Source organism: Carassius carassius, chromosome 37 (assembly GCF_963082965.1).
Source record: "Carassius carassius chromosome 37, fCarCar2.1, whole genome shotgun sequence".
NCBI lineage: Eukaryota > Metazoa > Chordata > Actinopteri > Cypriniformes > Cyprinidae > Carassius > Carassius carassius.
In genome coordinates, this window is record NC_081791.1 from 15418308 (window position 1) to 15442689 (window position 24382).

The 24382-nt window shown below is 35.8% G+C and overlaps 1 protein-coding gene across 4 annotated transcripts in view; it reads left to right on the forward strand.

Annotated features, from left to right (window-relative positions):
* Window positions 1–21125, forward strand: part of arhgef10lb (Rho guanine nucleotide exchange factor (GEF) 10-like b) — a 46009-nt gene extending 24884 nt beyond the window's left edge. For 3 of the 4 annotated variants that reach the window (XR_009425880.1, XR_009425881.1, XR_009425879.1), the window contains 14 exons: window positions 58–150; window positions 930–1100; window positions 2035–2180; window positions 3854–4026; window positions 5166–5281; window positions 7011–7138; window positions 8165–8265; window positions 8393–8514; window positions 15288–15374; window positions 16492–16706; window positions 16855–17012; window positions 18349–18491; window positions 19987–20469; window positions 20551–21125. Coding sequence is in view for 1 of the 4 variants with exons in the window: in XM_059527756.1 (XP_059383739.1) it covers window positions 58–150; window positions 930–1100; window positions 2035–2180; window positions 3854–4026; window positions 5166–5281; window positions 7011–7138; window positions 8165–8265; window positions 8393–8514; window positions 15288–15374; window positions 16492–16706; window positions 16855–17012; window positions 18349–18491; window positions 19987–20158; window positions 20347–20469; window positions 20551–21089 (2487 nt within the window). In the remaining 3 variants the exon portion in view is untranslated. The remainder of the gene's footprint in view (window positions 1–57; window positions 151–929; window positions 1101–2034; window positions 2181–3853; window positions 4027–5165; window positions 5282–7010; window positions 7139–8164; window positions 8266–8392; window positions 8515–15287; window positions 15375–16491; window positions 16707–16854; window positions 17013–18348; window positions 18492–19986; window positions 20470–20550) is intronic. The other variant, XM_059527756.1, reaches the window with a different exon arrangement.
* Window positions 21126–24382: the final 3257 nt, after the last annotated feature.

Consider the following 24382-nt stretch of genomic DNA (forward strand, 5'->3'; position numbering starts at 1 on the left):
AGTTCCATTCTAGTCCCTGTCTTTTCTGACCTGTTTTTGTGTTCTTCTGGGTTGTAGAAGAAGCAGGCTGCCAGTACAGACAGAATCACTCTTTATGGCCTGATGGTCAAACCAATTCAGCGCTTTCCTCAGTTCATACTCCTACTGCAGGTTAGTACTCTGAAAGCTCCAAACACACTCTCTCTCTCACACACACCCAAAGCTAATGGCAAATGACAAATAAGAAGTTTAACTCTTTAATAATGGTGGAATTTCCTCAGAATGTTACACATGAGGAAGTGAAAGAGCAAGTGCGAGTGAAGCACATTATATTTATCATTTAAATACAGCATGTGCTTACTATCAAAACCATGATATGATACTGTGCAGATAATGCTTAAATATGTAAAACTGAAACCTGATGAAATCCCTTGTGTATGCTGATTACTTATACAAGACTTTCTTATTTTACCACAGAAGCAAAAGTCAAGTTCTGCAAGGATTTTTTTTGTCTTTAAATCAGTCTTATATTCAATGACTTCATTTGCATGTAATCTCTGGGGTGCTGAGGCTTTTACCGCTGGCTGTTTTTCTGGGACTTTTGAGTTCACACAGAGAGTGTTCTATGTGGCATGGTTTTTTAAAAAGAATGAGCTGAAATGGCTAAATTAGAGCGAATACAGAAAGGTTGCCATGAAGTAGAATTAACAACCCTATGTAAATGTTAACTGAGTAAAGTAAAATTCTAAACTGTTAACTGGGTTGTCTGTATCTGTATATCCACAGTTCTTGGATTATTGTGGCTTTGAGCATGCCACTTAATATCATTTGCTTGCAGGGGACCTTGTAATAAGTGTGTTATAGGTCACTTTGCACAGAAGCGTTGGCTAAATGAGAAATTAGGTAGTAATTACTGAATATATGCAGACTTATCTGTCTGTGTTTCACAGGACATGCTGAAAAACACCCCTGTGGGGCATCAGGACAGACTGCCGCTGCAGCTGGCCCTCACTGAGCTCGAGACTCTCGCCGAGAAACTGAACGAGCAGAAACGGCTGGCCGAGCAGCTCGCTGAAATCCATCAGCTCACTCGCAGCGTCAGTGACCGTAACCTCAGTAAGGTCAGAGACCACCACACTACAAACACACACTTCAAAGCATTACCAACCCAAAAAAGCACAATGATATGACTTTACAAGATAATTCGGCAGGCAGTGTGATCAAACTGCTATTTTCCACATTTCCTCTTTCCAGAAATAGCTTTGACGAAGACGTTTCTATGCCAGGAAGGCGGGTTGTCAGTGAAAGTCATTTTAGTAGCAGCTATTAAAGAACCCATTATATCAAAATCTTTGTGTTCGTGGCTTTGATCTCATGTCTATTAGCTCTGAGGTCATCTATCTGCTAGCACAAGGGACCCCCTTCCTAAAATATTGTATAAAGGCAACTATAGCAAATGTGAAAAGACAACATATTGTTTATACTGTCATATACTGTCAAGCCAAAAAAGTTATTAAAAGGTTATCTAGATTATTTACTTTTATTTACTAGATTATTTACAAAAGAGTATTTGTCATATTGAGTTAACAGCATATTTTGGTGTATTTCTTTTTTCCCACTAGAAATTAATGTTTAAATATGAACTAGAAAGCAAACATTTGTAAGTTTAAATTAATTTGTATTATATTTACATGTTGTTTAAAAAATAATAATTTTTTGCTTATTTCTTTCTACCCACTATTAGTGAAATGTTAAATAATAATCCTGAAGACAAGCATTTTACATTTATTTCAATAATTTATTTAGAATTTCAGATGGTTCAAAATCTGCATGTTTGTACCGAGGAGAAAAAAAATTGAGAAATAGGATTTATTTTTCATTCATTTTGTATGCTTTTTGAAAATCTTAATGAAATTAAAATAATGAAGATCAATCAAACGACATAACTTCAAAGTAAACAATCTAAACTGAAAAGCCCAGACATATGGATGATGCAAGTGTTCTGTCATGTTATGGAAACATTCATTTACTTTTTAAAACTGTTTTTTTTAACAGCAACTGAACTCTGATCAGAAGCAGTTGATTCTGTCTGAGACACTTATTGAGACCGTCTTTGGCGAGAAAGGTCAAGTCCTCAAGTCTAAGGAGCGCAAAGTCTTCCTCCTGAATGACATGCTCGTCTGTGCAAACATCAATGTGAAGTAAGCAGTCCTCCCATATGTGCACTTCACAACTCTGTCTTGTCTTTCATGAGAGAGGTTTAAGCTCATTTAATTATACTGCATTATAATTAATGAAGTTCTTCACCCAAAAATTTAAATTTTGTCATCATTTACTGACCCTTTACTGAAGTTTAGCAAAATGTTCATGCTGCTTTTTTATATAATGGAAGACCTAGAGCTGTCAAGCTAAGAAATTGATGACAAAAGGCACTTGGACGAGTGGGGCGGGGCCGAGAGCTGTGGGAACGGAGCGAGGCCGGTGGAGTGATTGGAGATGAGCGACACCTGCAACACTCACCGGTCTCGAGTCCCACGGAGGAGATTAAAAGGATATAAAAGAGGAGCGACGACAGTGAAGGACGAGAGAGGACCAGGCCTGGGTTTTATTTTGTGTTTTGGTTTTGTCTGTGCGCGGCAGTCGTCCGCGAGGGGCTGTCGCGCTGTTTTGAATTTATTTGATTATTATACAGTAGTTTCAATTTGAATGTCCGCCGGTTCCCGCCTCCTCCTTCCCGTTGATTGTGAAGTTTGTAATGCGTTACAGGCATCATAAAAGTAGTTCATGCAACTCATATGCTATATTCCAAGTCATCTAAAGCCGTATGATAGCTTTGTGCTGAGGACAAGACCAATTTAAGTTGTTTTTCACTGATAATATCCTCCTATGACACATCTTTCAAATTTCATTCATGTTCCAATCCGGCATGTCAAAACATGTCACTTCAGGTTTGACATAATTTGAAGTAATTTTTTTTTCTGCTGGTTTCATAACAGATTTCAAATGCCAGGTTTAAATATGTACATATGCATGCTTGCTTACATATGCACATGTTTAAATTGCACAAATGAGGTTTGGTGGGGCGAGAGTGAGTTTTCTGTGAATAATCTTATATTAAAAGCTATCATATGGCTTCAGAAGAATTGTTATATAGTGCTTGGTTCATATGGTCTATTTTTATTCAAATTTAATGTCATCTTTGGAGGTCACTATTAACTTTTGTTGTGTGGAAAAGAGCAGTGCAAACATCCTGCCTAAATTTTTCTTATGTGTTTAAGCTATTTCTTAACAATGGTTTGGAATGACATGCGTGTGAGTAAATGATGACAGACCTTTAATTTCTGGGGTAATTAGCATAAAGTAATAAATGAATACAGGTAATCGCTACAGAAAATCAGAATTCAGTTACTTGCGCATAATTTATAAATTAAGGCCATCTCCTTTTTAACTCCCTCTCAACTGACACATAGATACATTGAAACGGGCATTGATAACATCTTTGAGGAGCCAAGGTAACGTTCTCACATCTGCCAGGTTTTTTCATTAATGACCACTGGGTCATGCTGTTTTCAAAGACTTCAGATCAGAATGATTTTACACTGGCTTCAAAGTTCTGCTGCATTCTTCAATCTCATCGAACGGTTCTCAATGCAAATCATGCATAACAGAAGAATACATGAATAATAATTTCCTGAAATCACAGTAGGGAATGTGAGGCTCTCTGGTAATCTTTCTGATCACAAAGCTCTAATTGCCTGTCTGATTCCTGGATCTCCGTCACTATCGTTCAGACGTCCTCTGATCATGTATTATTTGTAAATATGGGTCGGACTTTGTTGTGCCGTCTTAAAGTAATGCTTTTGTATTTAATCAGGGGCCCACCAGATATCAGCAGCCTAGTCCCCATCGGTCCAAAATACGCAGTTAAATGGAGTGCCCCCCTGCTGCAAGTGCAAGTGGTGGAGGTGGGCCAGGAGACCCCCCAGCATAAAGACAGCGTCTACCAGCAGAGTGGAAGCAAGCGCCTGAGCTCCACCAACTCTCAAGGTTGCTATTTTAAAAGAGTGCTCCTTTCATGTGGTTAGAGGAGCATAGATAAAATAATGAACTTTTTTTAAGAAGCTGGTAAAACTGGAGCATATAGAATAGAAAAGTTGTTTTAAAATCTGTCTGTCTATCTAGATGTAGATATATAGATAGATTTTGATTTTTATAGTAGAAAGATAGACACACACACACACACACACACACATTTTAATATTTTGAAGATTAAATTCTTCATATTTTATATCTTTTTTTTTCAATTCTTAATATTTTATATCATTTTTTTTTTCTATTTTAAAAATGTACAATATTTTGTCAGTTTAATTAATTCAAATATCATCATCGCATGTTTTTTTTTGTTGAAAGAAATAGTATTTATAATAATAGTATAATCTTTACCTACATGTTGTGATATAAACAGCCTGTCAGAGTTGAAATGCTTCTTGGTTCGAGATGTGGTGTTCTCAAAAGAACTTTTTGTGTGCTTCATTAAAAGAACTGGCTCATAAGAGTCCTTTATAAATTGTAAAGGAATGGAAATAGATTAATTAATTAGAGTACACTAGTTGCATTGTTTGAATTATAGTAGAACAGGCAACACTGTCTAATAGTTTTAATATTCAGTATCCTTATAAATGATTGTATAGATTTTTACTGTTCTCTAACACTGGTAAACACAACAAATACCAATTTCTTCACAGTTATACAAGCTATACCTTTAACATATCACTGTCTCTGAACTAATATCAGTGCACAGTCCTCCTGCTGCATTCATCTAGTTCAGCAGACTTCTTCAGGTTTCCTCAGGGCTCAGTGTTAAACCCAGTTCATACTCCCCAGCAGGGGAAATATACACTGACAGTCAGAGGACACAATAGAGGGTCTAATTCAAGGATAAGATAAGCCGAAATTCCTTGGGTGACTTTTTTTCTTCTTTTATTACATCATAAAGTTCAACCTCTTATCTACATCTTTCCTGCTGTGTTTGAGCTTTCAGCCTGATGCAAATACTGCACAGAATTACAATGTTAGTTGAGCACAGCCATTCCATTGCAAGAGTTTGCTGGGGGCGTATCATTTCAGACCCAAAAGCTTTAATGTGAAAATAATTACTGATTATCATGGAAATGTTATTTGTTCAGGAAAGCTGTTTCTGGGACCACCGCGGCTATATCAGGAACTGCAGGAGTTACAGCATGATCTTTCTGTGGTGGAGGAAGTCACGTTGTTAGTGGGCACCATGCAGGGATCGTACCAGGTAAAGTCTTTAATCATTCGCAGCTTCGCACACCTGATCAATTTCTGACTGCTAATGAATAATTCCCTTCATATTAGGGTTGTGCAAAGCTATGTATTTTCATAGTCGAATAGTCTAAACGACTCGTTGGCCATTATATTATTTGTAAAACAAAAAATGATAGTGTGAGAAAATAATTGAATAATAATTTATCAGATCAGTATTTCTAATTTCAGAATTTCATTCGTTTTGTGGCATAATTTCTGCAAATGTTTATTTTGAATAGCTTTGCTAGTATAAGTTAATTCACAACCTTGCTTTCATTATTAAAAAATATTTAACATTTGACATTATTAATTATACGTCCACCCTGACTAATATTCAAGCATTTCTAGCTGCTTTTATGCTCATTTTGAAGTATCGCATCACAATCAAGTAATGGAAACTCTGAATTTCGAATAAAAATGCCTTAATTCGCAAAATGTTTTTACGCTCGCTTGAGGTGGTTTTTAACTTGTGCGAACAAGGGTTAATTCGAATAATGTGAGATGGAATTGTATTTTGCAAATAAATTCCTCTTTACGTTATGGATGGTAAATCCTGACTAAACAGTACCGATCTTGTTCTACAGCATCTGAAATGTTGTTAAATGGTCATTCGAAAATGCCTGAGCAAGTCTGTCATTAAAGTATTTCTGTATAATTGCCTCCCAGAACTGTTAAACGACTGCATTCCCAAACAGCAGCATCCACCTCCGAAAGCAATAAATGCAATCATTGTTTCATCTGCTCGTTCTGAGGTGCAACTAATTTATTATATAGAAAAATTATTATATTCGGTAGCTTCTCCTACTTTTCTTAGTGATGTATAGTGCCAGTTTATTAGGAAGTGACGATTTTGTTCTCTTTGACTCGTTGGATGGAAACGGTGCTTGTTCGCAAATGTTTTGTACGATATTCAAATTTTACGCATAAGTAAAATTCGCAACTTTGGATAGAAACTCGGCTACTGACAGCCATTACAAATATATACGCTAAACATTTGCCACTTTCTATTGCACAAATCTTGTTCAAACAAAAAAAGGATTATGAATACTAACTGAAACATTGCTCACAGCAGACGATTGGAAGTCTGACTATAATTGTCTTGAAATGTATTATTGAAGATAGCGGATGTGTAACAAAAGCTCTGCTGTGATAGCTGTAGCAGCAGTGCTTTCAACAGGGTGAATTTTGAGATGTTTAGAGTTTACCATGTTGACGGTCTAACAGCACACTAAAGCACAGCTAACACTCTCCACATGAAGTTTCCATTGTAAATCATTTTTTAAAGCACTGCTGCTAAAAATATTGAAAATCCAAACAATAAAATCTGGAGAAAAGCTGGTCAACCTCATGGATCGACTAGTCGACCCATTTGCAGTCCTATAGGGTGCAACGGTTTTCTCTGTAGGGAAATTGCTTTTTAACAACGATAGGTAAATAGTCTTGTACTGTTGTCTTTTTGTCCAATTTTCAGTTACTTTTTTACTTCAAATCAAAGTTTGTAATGTTGTGGTTCACCTCTGGCTGGTTTGAAAAACCGGGCAGGCATTAATGCACTTAAATCGCTTTCTCGCTTTTTAATCTCTCTTATGCTAATTATTTTTGACAATTGTTGCAAATGTCAAAAAGCAGGGTGCTAAGTGTGGTCACCATGCTTAGTCAGTCTGACAGCTGTCTCCCATAAATGGGACTGTGTACGTGTACAGAATCTCAACACTACGGTGGGGCAGGACTGGTGCATGGCTCTTCAGAGGCTCATCCGCATCAAAGAGGACGAGATCCAGTGTGCCAACAAGTGCCGTCTACGGCTGATGGTTCCTGGGAAGCCTGACAAGTGAGTGCTGACTACCCACTGATGCCAGTGGGCACAGGTTACACAAAGTAGAGCTGAGCATTGAATTCTCCTCAAATGTGGGTGAATGTGACCGATACACTGACTGAAACGTAGCTAATCATTTCATCGCACTTGTACCAGAAGGATTTCGATTTCTTGGATTTGTCTTGGACAGGCTCTTTGGAGTTACTCTATCAGTCCACAGAGCCAAAAGACCTTTGCTGATCAGTTGGAGGTTTAAACACGGACTGAGCAGCTTTTAAGATTTAAGCTTTCTTAAAGTCTGATGGACCATAATGGTTTAGGGCAGTAATCTTCAGTCTTTTTTAGGACAAAACCCCCCTTGGTGGATGATGAGATGAAGCACGGAAACCCTGTTACATAGAGCCTTTAATATGTTTTATTATTATTATTATAAACATTAATGATGAGTTTCTTTAGCACCAAATCAGCATATTGGAATGAATTCTATAGGATCATCACAGGAATAAATTATATTTTAAAATATATAACAATGGAAAAGTAATGTTAAATCGCAATAATACGCCGCATCTATAGTTTTTTTTGTATTTCTATTTATATAAATGCAGAATATTCATTATTTTACAGTTTACTTTATACACTGTAGCTTGGGAAGCACAATAAAAGCTTTGGTTAAAATAAGTTCATTATTGTTTAATGCATATTTTCCTTTTTTTTTAAACAATTATTTAAAGATCAAACAGTAATTGGCGGACCTCCTGCTGTACCATTGTGGACCCCCTAATGAAGACCCCATTATTTTAACTTGATTTTCTTTCCTTTTTTTTTTGTTGTCTTGTTGCCATTTACTTTTTCCAGCAGATAAAAATTATTTGGACTGTTGGCACAAATAGAACTGTACATACTCATTTTAGTTATGCGTGGAACCGAAAGAAGCTTGTTTCACTTGGATTTTGATTGTGTTGATTCCCTCTTGGATTCTCACAGTTTGTGGATGTGTGTGTGTGTGTGTGTGTGTGTGTGTGTGTGTACATCCATTGACAGGTCTGGACGTCCAGTCAGTTTCACAGTGGTCTTTAGTACGCCCAGTCCAATTAGCAAAATCTCCTGGGTCAATCGCCTGCATCTGGCCAAAATCGCCCTGAGTAAGTGTGGGATCTCAAACATGAGTAACACATTGTTGACATGTTGGATTTATTTTCTCATGTGTATAAAAACTGAGTTTCAGTGATAGTATTGCGCCTCTGGCTAAGCTTATTGCCGTTTGTGTAGGAGAGGAGAACTTGCCTGGCTGGGTGTGTGTAGAGGATGATGAAAAGACTAAGCCTCCATTCTGGTGCCCGTTACTGGCCTGCCGGTTGCCTGTGTTTACCCCAAAAATGCAAGATCTGAAGGTAAGTGAGAGACAACCAACCAATTTGTATTTGTGTATACTAAAGAAAAAACACTATTCAGCTAGACATATAAGTCTTTTAATGTTGTTTTTTATGCATTTTACCAAAATAAAATTCAAAAATTGAAAGCTCTGTTATCATTGTAAGTGAATCCAAAATGATCCAAAGTACAGCAAAAACAGCAAAATATTGCAATATTTTTACTATTTAAAATAACTGTTTTCTGTTTGAAAACATTTTAAAATGTAATTTATTCCTTGATTTCAAAGCTGATTTTTAGCATCATTACTGCAGTCACATGATCCTTCCGAAATCATACTAATATTCTTATTTGCTGCTCAAAAAACATTTATTATTATTATTATAATGATTATTATTATCATTACTATTATTATTATGTTGATATATTACTGTAATAATGGGTAGAAAACGTTCCGTAAAAAAAAAATATATATATATATTATATTATATATTATATTATATGAAAAATATTATTAGTATTTTATATATATAAAATATATATGTATATACATGTGTGTATACTGTATATACTATATATATATATATATATATATATATATATATATATATATATATATATAATATTTAATAATTAGCTTTTAGTGCAGACACAATCAAATTTTATTCATTTTGAAATGTCATCTTTGTGATTATATTAATAAAATATTTTATCACTAAGAGCAAACATATTTTTTTTCTTTGTACATGAAAACATAGCTGCCTTCTACTTTAGAAAAGGGTTCCTTCTAATGGGGCTTCATATTTGGGGTCCTTAGTGTCAAAAAGGTTTGAAAATCTGTCTTAGCAATGAGATTATATAAGAAAACATATGAAGACGTTTGATTAAGTCTCACGCTTTTCACATTTTTCTTAAAGTAACAGTTTTATGAGAAACAGCTATTGAAATATCACTGCACACTCTTAACTATGAACTCCTGAAAGAGTAACCTATGAGCAGTGTTTTTCCTGGAACTGCAGGAAAAAACATTTCCTTTGAGTAGTCAGTGTTTGATCTCAGACTAGACAGATTGTACTCCGATTTAGATTCAGACATTCATTGATATGCATGTGGTAGACGATAATTCACTGCTTATTGCTTGGCCAACATGCTAAACTGTTATCTGCCCTATCAGTACTGCACAACTTGGTGGATTGGAAACCTTTCTAACATAGTATTTGCAATCAGACATGGTGTCTGAATGTTGCCTTACATTTACATATAGCTTTGATCTTCTATTTTGTACGGCATTGCTATTCTACACCTCCAGGTCAGTGTGCAGCTTCTCAACATCTGGTCAGTGCTTTCGGTCCACAGGACTTCACATTTTTATTCAAGACTTTCTGCCGGTCCAGTTTTGATTATATTTATTGTTGAACTACAGCCGTGTTAAGGTTATTATCTCATACTCATTCTCAATAGGTGGCTCGTTGATTTCTGTAGTTTATTTAACATTGTTTTTGCAAGTTCTACTGATTTGTCACTTAGATACTGTTATCTGGATAACAGATGAGGCTTTGTCAAAATTGCAATAATGACTTGTTCATAGTCATAAAAGCATCAATGTTTTGTGAGCCACAAACCATGTTGTTCACCGGATGCCGCCATATTCCATGGATCTAAAGTATAGCTGTACAAGTTATGGTTAAGTTTCTGTACATTTTGTACATGTTATTTTTGTAACAAAGAAAAACAGTTGCGAACAAAACCAATAGCTCTAATGTTATATAGTGCAATATATTTTTATCATCATAAATCAGTATAGTTTATGGCCACATTTTCTCATTGTCTTCAAAATGTTCTGGTTCATTAGTTCTCTGTCTGCCTAAAAAAAAATATATATATATATATATATATTTCTTCCCAAATCCCTTCTGTCTAATAGCAGATGTGTTCCATAGGTAGCACTATGACAAATGCTTCAGCTTATTTGCTGTTGGTGCGTTCACTTTACTATTTTCAAAATGTGATGCAATCCCCCTTTAATGATTGTTTTTCATACCGCTATCAACTCTGGATGAGTGGCTGATGCGTCTTCTGGCTCAAACCTCACATGCTCATCTGATCCTGCACCTGATGTTTTTGATGTCTCTTGACGGTGGAGGTTCTTTTTGCTTGGGACGTGTAGTACTTTGAAGTCATGCGGTTTCAGCCTTAGGACTCATTGCTGGCCGAAAGTTTAGATTACGGACTAAATATAGTCCCTAGTATTTTGGTCTGTGATCAAATCAGCTAAGGCTTCACTTTCTTTCTTTATTTATTTGCATTCAGTCAGCTTGTGATTCACCAAGCGTGTATACATCTTTCCTCTTTGGTACTGAACAAACGCTCATCTTAACCTACGGAATGTGCATCTGCTTTCATCTGCATTCTGTCATCATCCTTTTTGAAGTACACTCCAGTGCCAGCCTTGCCCAAAATTTGTTTGAATATGTTGCTGTGCTGTAGCTTACAAGTCCCAAGAAAAAATGTCTTCATAGCTCATGTGTTCTTTGCAGTTGATTTGATTACTTGATTTAATAACAAAATGTTACTGAAGTTCAGTGTACTTGCTTACCGAAATATAATACTTTGATATGATTTGTAGTAATGACATAGAAACAGCGACAGACCAATATTTCCTGAATGTTGTGACATACAGTGTAACAGATTATTGAAAAATAAACAAATATGTATATATGCAATGTATATGCAATGTCTTTGCATATATATTCTGTGCATATATATATATACACACCCACATATATATATATATATATATATATATATATATATATATATATATATATATATATATATACAGCTGTGGTCAAAATTTGAAGTCTGCTAAATGTTAATTATTTTACCAAAAGTCAAAAAGGGATCGTACAAAAAGCATGATATTTTTTAATTTAGTACTGACCTGAAAAATATATTCCACATTAAAGATGTTAACATATTGTCCACAAAAGGAAATATGATGGATGATTCACAACTGTTCAAACCCTTTCCAATAATGACTATGATTTTAAGATCCATCTTTTCACACTGAGGATAACTGAGAAACTCAAGTTCAAATGCTCACTGATGCTCCAGAAGAAAATCAGATGCATTAAGAGCCGGAGGTGAAGACTTTTTGAATTTGAAGTCCATGGTAAATTGAACTTATTTTATCTTCTGGGAAACATGTAGACATCTTCTGTAGCATCTGAAGGGCAGTACTAAATGAAAGAAAAAAAAATTACACATCTTCATTCTGTTCAAAAGTTTTCACCCCTGGCTCTCAATGCATTGGTTTTCCTTCTGAAGCATCAATGGGCATTTGAACTTTTTTTTTAACAGTTGCATATGAGTCCCTCATTTATCCTCAGTGTGAAAAGATGGATTTTAAAATCATAGTCATTGTTAGAAAGGGTTCAAATATGCAAACATTTGTGGAAAACCAAAGAATTTGAGGGACATGAAAGATTTTACTAAATAAAAATGACTGAATAAAAGTGTATGTAACATTTTAACTGTATATACAGTTAAAAGAATTTGTAAAAATCTATTGAAGTTTAAAATGAATGTTTTAATATATTTTAAAATGTCATTTAATCCTGTGACGTCAAAGCTGATTTTTCAGCAGCCATTATTCAGGGTCACATGATGTTTCAGAAATCATTCTGATTTGCTGATTTTTGTGGAAAAAGTGACTTTTTTTTTCATGATTCTTTGATGATGATACATTTTATAAAAGTTTTTATTTGAAAAATGTACACTTTTTTACATTATAAATGCCTTAACTGTCACTTTAAAACAATTCCCCCTTGCTGAATGTACTATTTATAAAAAATAAAAAGATAAATGCCCCCAAACTGTTTTTCCATAAAAGTAATTTATAGCAATGATAACTGGCTAAAAATAGAAATTATATATTTTGAGTTGTATATCCTCCAATTAAAAAATTACAAATACAAATAAGTGATATAAAAAAGTGTAATGTTGTAGACATGACAAGCCATTAGAGGCTAACTAGACCATGCTAACAAACTCTGACCCCTTGAACAGTTTTCTCCTATAGTGCATGACAGACAAAGCTGTCAGCAAGCCAATTAAATCAGTGCTTAATGTTGAAAAAGTCAAGTGAATGACTTTGTCTTTTTCAAAGGGGAAGCTTCTAGGTACTATATAAATGGAAGCATGTGTTTATATTTTCTACATATAAAAATGTATGTTTGTGGCAGAGTAGATCTAAAGAAGTTGGTTTAAAGAGCGGGGGGGGGGGGACCTTTGTATCTGCAGATTAAAGCGAGGCAGATCTGTGGCTGCTAGAGAAGATGCAGGAATAGACAAGTGTTTGCTTATGTGATGTGTAGTCTGTGTTCAGGAGGAACACCCATGAGATAAATGTGGCTGTCTTTTCAATCACTCTTCTCATAAATACCCTTTCCACCTCCATCAGAACTCAAAAAGCAATAATGAGCTTGAAAAGCAGAAGGAATGAGGACACTAGAAATCGTCAGGTCATTAAGATGTCTTTCTAAAATGTTACAGTAAGATTCAGCAGCGCAAAAGCAGCACATTCTGAAAGAAAATAACAAGGCTGACACAGAACCTTGTATAAATAATTCCAGTGGGCTAATTCATGTACATATTAAATATTCTGCCTGTTTTTTCCACGGAGGGGGAAATGTGAATAAAAGCCGTGGCCCCAGTAGATTGCTTAAGATGAAAAGGGGCTCCATTCCCACAGTGCATATACTGGAAGAGCGAGTTTGCAGCAAGTTTCGCACATCAGAGTGCTGAGCATCAGGCTCACAGCAGGAGAGGGACAGCACCAGCCTGCCATTCCCACGCAAGATCATCCTCAAACACAATAAGGACTGTTTCATCTAAACAGGTCATCCTCTTGTCATGAATCTAGTCTCTGCTATAGGCTCATCTATCAGGAAAATGTAATGGGTTTTCATTAAATTACAGATAAAAGCTGTCTACTAGTCTCCGTTTCTATTTAATGTGAGTGATTTAACACATTGCATTTATTTATTTTTTTAAAATATGAATAGACAACTGTTTAAGATACATGTATTACAATACTTTATTATTTATAAATTACTATATTTTTAACCCTACATGTAATAAAAAAGGACATCTTTATATAATGTTTACAGCTTTGTCTTGGCTAAAAGTGGATAAATTGCTTGTTGACTGTGGCTGTACTTTTCTGCCATCACTGAGGATGAATTTTTGTCTCGTCTAATGGAAAATTTGGAACGCAATCACAGGAAATGTCTTGAGTGTGTGTGCTAAAAGATTTACAGCAGATCACTGTAATTATAGTCTTTTTAAGCTGCTAAAAAGGAAATGTTCTGTCATTATTTGCTCACCTTAAAGTCATTCCTAACATCACAAAAAAAAAATTTTTATGCGATTAGAAGAAATGGATCCAGGACCTTTCAAAGTTCAAAAAGCAATATGTACTAGTACATCAAGTTCTAGTGCTGCAAATAACTTGGAGTGAAGTATTACTTTAATAGCAAACCCGAACCAATCAAAATGTATCTGTATTTTGTCATGTCACACTTAATTGGTAATTAAATTGACTGGATGGATTTCTTGACATGATGATACATTAATTATTATGCACAATTATATTGAAAATAAAACCCTTAAAACATTAGTTGTATACTTCTCATGAGCTGCAATTACAAGGTGCTATAGTTAATGTTAAGTTATGTGTTGTCTTGCTGTGGTAAACTGTGTACTCTTAAATAATAGTAGCAGAGTGTCAGCAGGGGGTGGGTTTGTCACCAGACATGTGGGCCCTGATGATTAAACCTGGAATAATAGCTTGTCTGGCTTGTGCATAAATTATATGTGAAAGGCAATGGGTGTTTAATAACCTTATGTCTGTGTAATTTGAGCCAAAACACCCTGCAGTCAATTAACTTCCCTTACTTCTCTTTCCAAGCCAAGTGTTGGCTGTGGCCACCAGCTCTTTTAGATGTTAATTAGCTCAACATGTATCACAGCTGCCAAAACATGGACAACAAAGTGTGTAAAATTAAGAGTGTCAATGTGTCCCCATGCCTTTCCCACCATGAATAATGAAAAACCAGAGTTTGTCAAGATTAAGTTTAAATGACTTTCCCTTATCATTGAGCATTTCCTGCCTTTTTGTTGATCTACTCAAATTTTTTGCTGATCACTTGTTAGTGAGAATAGTCCACTGTATGTGAATGCATCCCACACTGCAGAAGCAGAATTATAATGTTAGACATTCAAAGTGAGAGTAAAATTGCATGTCTGCCAGAAAATAGTAATAACACAAAAGTGAATAATAATAATTTTATTTAGCTGTTAAATTGGTTAAAAGTGACAGTAAAGACATTTATACTGTTGTGAAAGATTTCCTTTTAAAATAGATCCTGTTTTTGTCTTTTTCTTTTCTAGAATCCTAAAAAACAAATCACAGTATTTACAAAAAATATTGAGCAGCACAACAGTTTGCACCAGATCATCATATTTTAATATTTTCTGAAGAATCATGTGACACTGAAGACTGGAGTAAAAACTTCTGAAAGAATTCAGCTTTACTATCACTGGAATAAATGCTTTTTTAAATATTGCCCAATATTTAAATTAAATATTAAATAGAAAATACTTCTTTCAAACACATAAAAAAAAAAAAATTATGTGTATATAGCAATTTAAAAGTATTGTGATATTCAACTGATTTCCAGAGCTGCAGCTTTTAATGCTAATTTCCTAAAGTGATTAATTTTTTTTGCAGTTGCAGGCTGCCCTGTATAACCCGGTCCACTGTTCTCTTCTTGGTTTTTCGGCCGCTAGCACATCCTTGCCTCAGGGCTACCTCTGGGTAAGTACACTTTGAACAATGAGAACATATTTTCTTCTTTATAAATCATCATCGCACTTGTGCAGGAATATTATAATATCTCTACACATCTCTGATGGTGTTCTTCTCTCACCTCTGATGCACCTAAGGGAAAATGAATCACTCACAAACATTTGAATAGTCTACTTCTAACCAGGGCTGTCATCAGGACAGTACAACTGAGAACATCGTAAGCCCCCTACTTAAATTTCCCATACCTTCAGTTATCACATTTTACTAAGTAGTCATTTAGCAGGTGTTCTTTTGTCCACATACAGTATTCTTGGTCAAAGGCACAATGGAAATAGTTCATGGAGCATTCCCTGTAGTGTTTGAACCTCCATAATTTGCCTTAGCATAGTATTTCGTTTATTTAACCGATATTTCATAAGCAAGAGTGATGTTGTTCTGATTACGCATTACATTTTACAGTACAAGTAAATTTAATTAGATATTACATATAACTTGTATTTTTATAGCCAGTGTGGGTATTATCTAGGAGATTCCCACGATCACTTGTTTTATTCTTGAATGAATCCGTGTTTGAAGGAATCGGTTGGATGAATGATTCAATGACTCATTCATACTTGGCGTAACAATATAAATTTCACAAGGAGGCACTCCTTCACAAACTGTGAAAAGTCCCAATGCTGTTAGACCAATTTGTTAACTAATTTGTTACATTTTCCAAGCCATGAACCATTTCTTAAATCTGACTGAATCACAACTCTACATTAAAATGTACTTTTCTGTGATATTTTTCTTTTAGCTTACAGAGCTTTTCCACCTGAAGTAAGTGATGGTAGCAGGAGCTCCGCAAAAAGAAAAAAAAAATCACTGTTAGATTTGTTTGATCGACATTTAAGGGAAGGAGGGAAGCAGGATTAAAAGTTTCTCGAAAGGCAGCTCTAGAAACAAACATCAAGCTTTCCACATCAAAAGACATGTATAAATCATTTATCTCATGGCTCTGCTTCCACAAGTTTTTTCCCATCTTTTTTTGCCTGCAGCCTCTCAGAGGGCTATGTCAGTGAGTTCAGGCACTTGATGTCCTCCTTCTAATGTTTGTTTTCTTTTTGTTGTCTCTTTGACTACACAGGTGGCTAGTGGGGGTGACGACTCTCACGGGCAGGTGGAGATTTTCTCCCTTAACAGACCCACTCCACGCTCCGTTAAGAGTTTCTCTCTAGGTTCCCCAGTGCTTTGTCTGGAGTATATCACAGAGCCCAGCACTGATGAAGAACTGGAAACACAAACCTCTGAAATTCATTCCAAGATTGGTAACACCATCTGTGTAGGATTATTGGATGGCAAGTAAGTCTGAATACATACCTGTATTGGTCTGGAATGATTGGAGTAATTACATTGCTAATTGTATGCAGTCAGTCACAACTAATTTGCTTCTTTCCAATGGAAAAGCTCTTGATATTTTGTGTGTGTGTGTGTGTGTGTGTTTCTCAAGCATCCTGGTTTATGGAAGCGTGGACACCGCTGCTCAGTGTCTGCTAACATTTTGTAACCCAGAGTGCTGCCCAGTTCTGTGCCTAAAACAATCTACAAACTTTCTCTTCGCTGGACTGAGTAATGGAAAAGTCGCTGTTTATAACCGAAAGAGTGGAGGTAGAATAATTGCAGTGCAATTTTAAGTGTAAATATAGATTAAAGGGATAGTTCACTCAAAAATTTAAATTCAGTCATCACTCTGTCATTCCAAAACATGATTTTTCTGTGGAACATAGAGAAGAAGATATGGAAGTCATTGGTCACTAAAACAGTTTGGTTAACAACATTTGTGTTCCACAGAATAAAGTCAAACAGGTTTGGGCATGAGGGAGCGTGACCAATGCAAGACTTTTAATTTTGGGTGAACTATACCTTTTATTAACTCTTCAATATTAAATTTTTTAAATTCTGTTATTTTTTTCCCATTTCCTTTGGATTTACATTTGCAGAAAACAATATGTGAACTCTTGGAACTCCTTGTCTTCTTCAGCAAAAGACAAACAGCTAAAGCAATCATGCTTTTGCATATCTTTATTGGGCACGCCATGTAAACATTCAAAGGGTAGGGTGGGGAAAAAAGTGTTTCCTCTTTACGAAATCATTTCAGTTCAGCAGTATTTTTGGGATGTCTGGTGTGAATCACTCTCTTGAGATCTTGCCAGAGCATGTCAGTCAGGTTGAGGTCAGGACTGGGCCACATCAGATGGTGTATATTATTGTTGTTATATTCGTGGGCTTGGGATCACTGACCTGTTGAATCGCTAATTTCTGAGTTCCAGTTGAACTTCCATCCTGCTGCAAAATGACCTGATAAACTTGGGAAGTAATTTTTCTGTCAATGAATGTAAGCTGCCCAGACCCTGAGGCTGCAAAGCCCCATGTGTCTCTCCACCTCGTTTTTCTGAAGAGCTACTAACTACTTTCAAACACCTTTGGCTTCATCTGTCCACAGAATATTTCTCCAGTAGCACTTGCCAAAACATCCAGGTGCTCTTTTGCAAAGGTGTTTTCATATATATCTCCAGGCCCATCTTAATGATGTGAAATTTAAGTTCAGCCAACACACTCTCACACCAAGTTGTATCTATTTTACATTTTGTGAAGTATAATTTGTATGAATTTATATGATTTCATATACGTTTTTGTACAATCTGCTTATGCCCGATTAGCCGTTAGGTTTAGGGGTGGACCTTCATGCTTGGTAAAAAAGTTCATGCCAGGTAAAAAGTTCACATATTTTTTCCTGCAACTGTATACAGCACCAATGCCTCATTTTTGATATTGAATATAGTTTTGAGTAGTTTATTCATTTACTTGTTTAATACAAACAAGTAAATCTTACTTCATTCTCTTCAGTTTGAATTTATCCTCTCTGATTTTACTGCTACATTTTAAAAGATGTGTAAATCTTTCCAGTAGCGCCTCTAAATCCAGCATGCATTTTCGGTTACAGAGGGGTTGTGGGATCCAGATTCCTGCAGACATGTGGTTATTGGATGCGCTCCCGTACTCAAACTCCTCCAAATAGACGAGTGTGTGTGGGCCAGCTGTGCCAACCAGGTCTCTGTGATTGAAGGCTCCTCTCTCACGACTCAGGTAGAGACTCAGATATCATAGACAGTAGATCCTTCTCCTCTGAGAAATGCGTTAGTGAAATGAAAATGTGTTGAATATGATTCCACCACCTTCTCAATGAAGATGCAGTGCACAACTGCTTTTCATAAGACTGTCACGTCACCTATCAAAGCTTGAGATCTGTTCTGTAACAAAGGTTGGTTTAGGAAAGCTTGAAATGATTCTTTTATTTCAGAGTTTTACATTTAATTTCTCTGGCTTCCCATGCTAGATGCATTATGAGAGAGCATCTTAAGCCAGGCATAAAAGGTGTCCTCCCTGTAGAAGCCCAACAGCAAGTTAAGGTGCTAGCCTTTGATCACTTCTGACAGCTGAGCCAACCTTTCTATTTTGCCGCAAGGAGCGCACCCTCCCTCTGCCTTCCTGAAGCTTAATATCAGGATTAAATTCAGCTCTAGAAGTTGGAAGTTCAGTTCAGCTGGAAGATAAGATGTGGGAACGAATATGGACATGTTAACCTTTTTAAATGTGCAAGTCAGTTGTTGTTTGCACTTACAGAAAGTGCAGAATGTCAGAATGTATCTGTTGTAAAACAGATCGGGTCCAGGAAGTACAGCAGGATGTGCAAGCATAGATTGTAATTATGTGGCTACAAAAAAAAAAAAAACACTGTTAAACTGCAGGGCATGTAACAAGGAAACATTGTGAAATGTTATAACAATTTAAATTAACTTTTTTCTGTTATATATTAATTTATATAATCAATTCAAAGCTGAATTTTCAGCATCATTATTCCAGTCTTCAGTGTCACACGATCCTTCAGAAATCATGTATCATTATTATCATTATCATTATGTTGAAAACAGTTCTGCTTAATATTTCAAGGGTTTAGTTTGAATGATAAATTATATGAAAAATTATTGTTTTAACATGAAATGTCTTTAATGTCACTTGTGATTAATTCAGTGCATTCTTGTTATATAAAAGTATTATACATAAAAAAATTTGATGCAGAGCTATAAGTCCTGGCTACAATAAATAAATACATAAAGAAAGAAAGAATCTCAAATTTTCCTAATATAATCAGAAAATGATAAAGTGTGGGTGTGTGTGTATACACATACACACAAAAAGATTTAAAATATTATTATTGCATCTTACTGTAATTACTGCTGTGTTATTTTGACTTTTGAAATTATCCATTTCCCAAACATTCTTAGTGGATTTAAGTGGATTATTTCCTAATTTAAGCTTTTATGGTTTTCCTTAACATTTCTCTCATGTATCTGATGTAATATGCCCAGCCTCATCTGCCCAAACAGACTTTCTTTCAGCAGGATATACCCTGACATCGAATCTTACCCTTCATTGAGCACTACAGTCCACAGTGTTGGCCTAAACTTTGATGTTTAGCTTTCATTTTTTTGTCTCTTTCCCTCTAAATTCACCATTCCTCTTGCTCGCCTTTGTTTTTATGCATTTTCAATCATTATTTTGTATCTTTTATGATTCCCAGAGTTTTGAAGTTCATCCAAACCCCATGGTTGGTGTGACCCACATGGTGCGCGCCGGAGGAGGGGTGTGGATGGCGTTTTCAGAGGGATCATCCCTACGTCTGTTTCACACAGAAACATTGGAACACCTCCAAGAGATCAACATTTCAACACCCTCTGCATATTTGAGCCCTGGCAAGTCCAATATGTGATTATGCTGCATGATATGAATTCTGTAGGATAATGTTTTGGCACACAGGTCCTCAAAGGGGCAGGAGTGGCAAGTACATCTACAAAAATGTTTTAAACGGAGCAGGAGTTGGTAGCAAAATTAATTAAAAAAAATAAATAAATAAAGACAATTCATCATATTTTCTTCATAGGACAAAAAACTGTGTGTGTAACCAGCCTGCTTATCTGCCAAGGACTGTTGTGGGTTGGCACAGCTCAGGGCATTATTGTCACCCTGCCGGTGCCCAGACTGGAGGGCATTCCCAAAATAACAGGTGAGCAGCAATTTAAACAAAAAAAGCATTGCATCTAAGCCTTCTTTTACCAAACACAAAACGGTCACTCTTTCCCATCAGGAAAAGGCATGACGTCACTTAACGCTCACAACGGCCCTGTTGAATTCTTGGTTGCCACCTCCAGCATTCTATCCCAAGATTTTCTAAAGCGGGATTCTGCAATGGAAGGTGGGGATTCAAGCAGTGGCGCTGAAGATAAGGAGGCGACAGATTCTTTTCAGGAGTCCCTCCAGCAGGCGGATGGCTCTCCTCAGGCAGAAGCTAAAGCTAAAGGAGTCCTACTGCAGTACCACCTCCGTTCTACCTCTCAGCTCCCAGGAAAGCTCCTGACGGCTCGGCCCGAAGAAACATCCGACTCGACCCAGGACTCTCTGGAGCACACCCTAGAGGACGGTTCCATCTATGAGCTGAGTGATGACCCTGAGGTTTGGGTCAAAGGGCCTGGGCCATCATCTAAAGAAGCGGGACGTAGGGAGAAAGTGACTTCAACCGCCGTTATATCCGGTGGAAAAGGGTTCCGTCGACTTGCTAATTCCTCCAACTCTTCTGACTCCAACGAGAACATGCTCATGGTCTGGCAGCTGCCCATTACAGTTTGAGGCAGTAATGAAATCTCCTTCCTTTGGCTTTCATCATGTTTTTTTTTTTGCAGTGATGAAGGATTGTTGGATCATTGAAGGACAAACAGACTGTAAGCCTGTATGGCTTTTGAGGATTATTTATTCCACTTCTCCTCCAGAAGGTTTTGAATTTGAACGAATATTCCAGGTTCAGAAACAGTTAAGCTGCGACAGCATTTGTGGCATAACGTGGGTTTGCACGAAAAATGTCCTTCTTTAAGAAAAAAATTAATCAGGGCTACAGTGAGGCCCTTACAATAGAAGTGAAAGGGCCAGTTTTAAGATACTCAGTTTCAATAGCATAGCCATAGGACCTAAAACAATATGTTTAACATGATTTTAGTGTGAAAAAAGCAAAACAATGCAGTGCCATAAACCTTCTAACCCTTAACTGACTTTATTTTGGATGATTTAAAAAGCTTTGTAGCTCAAATAATACATATTTTAACAGAATAATTAATGTTTAATAATTAAGCTTAACAAATAAATCCTAAATTGGCCTCAATCACTTTGGACCACAAAACCAGTCTTATGTAGCACAGGTATATTTGTAGAAAAAGCCAAAAATACATTGTATGGGTCCATATTATAGATTTTTAGGCAAAAAAAATTTAGATATTAAGTAAAGATTATGTTCCATTACGTAAATACATCAAAACGTAATTTTTGATTAGTAATATGTATTGCTAGGATATCAATTTAGACAACTTTAAAGGCGATTTTCTCAATATTTCGATTTTTTTGCACACTCAGATTCCAGATTTTTAAATAGTTGTACTTTGGCCAAATCTTGTCCATCAATGGAAAGCTTATTTATTCAGCTTTCAGATGATGTATTAATCTCAGTTTAAAAAAATTGACCCTTATGAATGATTTTGTGGTTCAGTGTCACACATTTGTTTTTTTTTATAGAAAACAAGGGACAAGTTAAAAGTATTACCAATAATGTCACAAATGCTTTTAAGGAAGCCGGAAAATTCCTTGAAGTTGATAAACAAGCATTCCATTCAATATTCGTCTGTCATAATAATAGCATGTGCTTCATATATAATGTACCTCAACTGAATATAAAACAAAATAACACCTTTTGTAAATTCCACTATTAACGACTTATACCACCCATTTAATATATTTGATATTTGATTATATTCTATCTGCATGCGAGGAATCAGGGTAAGCGTTGTTGTTTTTTCAGATGTAATACAAAAAGTAATCCTTAGTATGTATCCGAGTATTGACTGTGACCCAGTTCTTTCTTGTTTAAGTGATAAAAGGTGTTTTTTTATATGCCGCACCACCAAAGCAGTGTGTACAGAAAAGTAAGGTAGTTAAATATTCGGAGTCTGTCTATTTAAATGTGTTTTAATGTTATTTTAGTGTGAAATGTGATAAGAAGAAGCAAAGTCTTCAGTGTAGGTACTTGTGTCTGATGGTTCTCGTTGTTCGCTGTGTCACTTTGTGAAAAGAAAATTAAGTCATATTTACAATGATTGAAGTTTCTGCAATTTTTCTATTACTATTTCATTTGATTTGAAACTGACTGAACATTAAATGGTTTTGAAATGGCATTGTGCTGTAAATTAATAGTGCAGAGTAATATTTTATGTTGAATCTCAGCATATTTTCAGCCTTTTATCTCTGGGCAGCCACTGCCAGCTCTCACGGTAAACACATCAGCAAACGCAGTATGGCGCAGCTCAGGCAGCGGTTAATATATGCACGTTGTGACACTAGTGCTACGTGAAGAGGATGCCAAATCATGTCTCTGGCAGACGTGAAGCAAAACTGATCTGTCAGGATTTAAAGGAGCTGTCTAACAGCCACTCATTGTTCTCATAGCAGAAGGATTTGCTCATTCAGTCTAATAATTTTGTGCTATTCCTGTTGTTTTTCAAGTAAATGACATGATGCAATTCATTCTCAAATGCATCAAGCTAGGTTGTGTTTGCAAAATAGAAACTTTGGTTTACTTTGAGAATGGTGTTTTCCCCTCTAAGACAGTTAGGTATTTTGTGTTGTGATTAATAAGGAGCGTCATTTAGTTTAAGGAGCTGTTAACTGTGCTTACATCAAAGGTTTCTAATTAGAGATGTTTGATTGCTTTGTGTCTAATGGGAAATCAAGAATCTCATTATTGCTAATTGAACTAATTGATCAAGATAATGCCTCTCCTTTGTAAAACTTAAATAGAAGCACGTTGTTCATACCTCTGTGACTATGGAGGATGTGAAAATAACTGTACTTATAATACAATGTGTTGAATTAAAATGCTCTATAAAGAAAACACATCCCCTTATATTTATGGTAAAAAAAATGGCAAGTATAGTTTCAAGTATATTGCTACCTATTTACAATGCATAACCATTCATTTTTTAAAATATAATTTTAATATATGAACCTGAACTAAACGGTAGCATAACAACACTAATGTACATAGTCGATATACACTGAACTATTAAAAAAAATTTTTTTTATATATATATATATATATATATATATATATAGTACAGACCAAAAGAAATGGTCTTCCAACAGTCTTGAAGGAGTTCCCCGAGAGATGCTTAGCACTTGTTGGCCCTTTTGCCTTCTGTCTGCGGTCCAGCTCATCCCTAAACCATCTCGATTGGGTTCAGGTCCGGTGACTGTGGAGGCCAGGTCATCTGGCGCAGCACCCCATCACTCTCCTTCTTGGTCAAATAGCCCTTGATGCCTTCAGTGTGACTCTACAGTTTTCATAGTCATGAAAATAAAGAAAACTCTTTGAATGAGAAGGTGTGTCCTAACTTTTGATCTGTACTATATATATATACAGCCTATATATATATATATATATATATATATATATATATATATACACACACATATATAAACATCATACTTTGTACTCATTATTATTATTGTTATTTTATAGTGTTTAAGCTATTAACAAGTTTTTCCCACCGCATTTTTACATAATTTCTTCGTTTTTACAATGTGGCTTGTGCTTCATGTCTCTGTGTGAAAAGAAAATATGAGAGAAACTGCTGAGAGAGACAGAGGGAAAAAATAACCCAGTTTCTGTGGAAAAATGTCTGACCTGCTCCTCTATGATCACAATATACTGAGAGTTATCTATCAATGTCATGTACCCTTTTATATTGTGTATTTGTGTGAGCGCCAAAAACTGACAATCCAACAGAAGTATTTCTATAGCCAAGCACTATACTGTGAATTAATAATTATTGTATATTAGTAGATCCACAAATTTTATCACTTAAAAATGTCCCCATCAA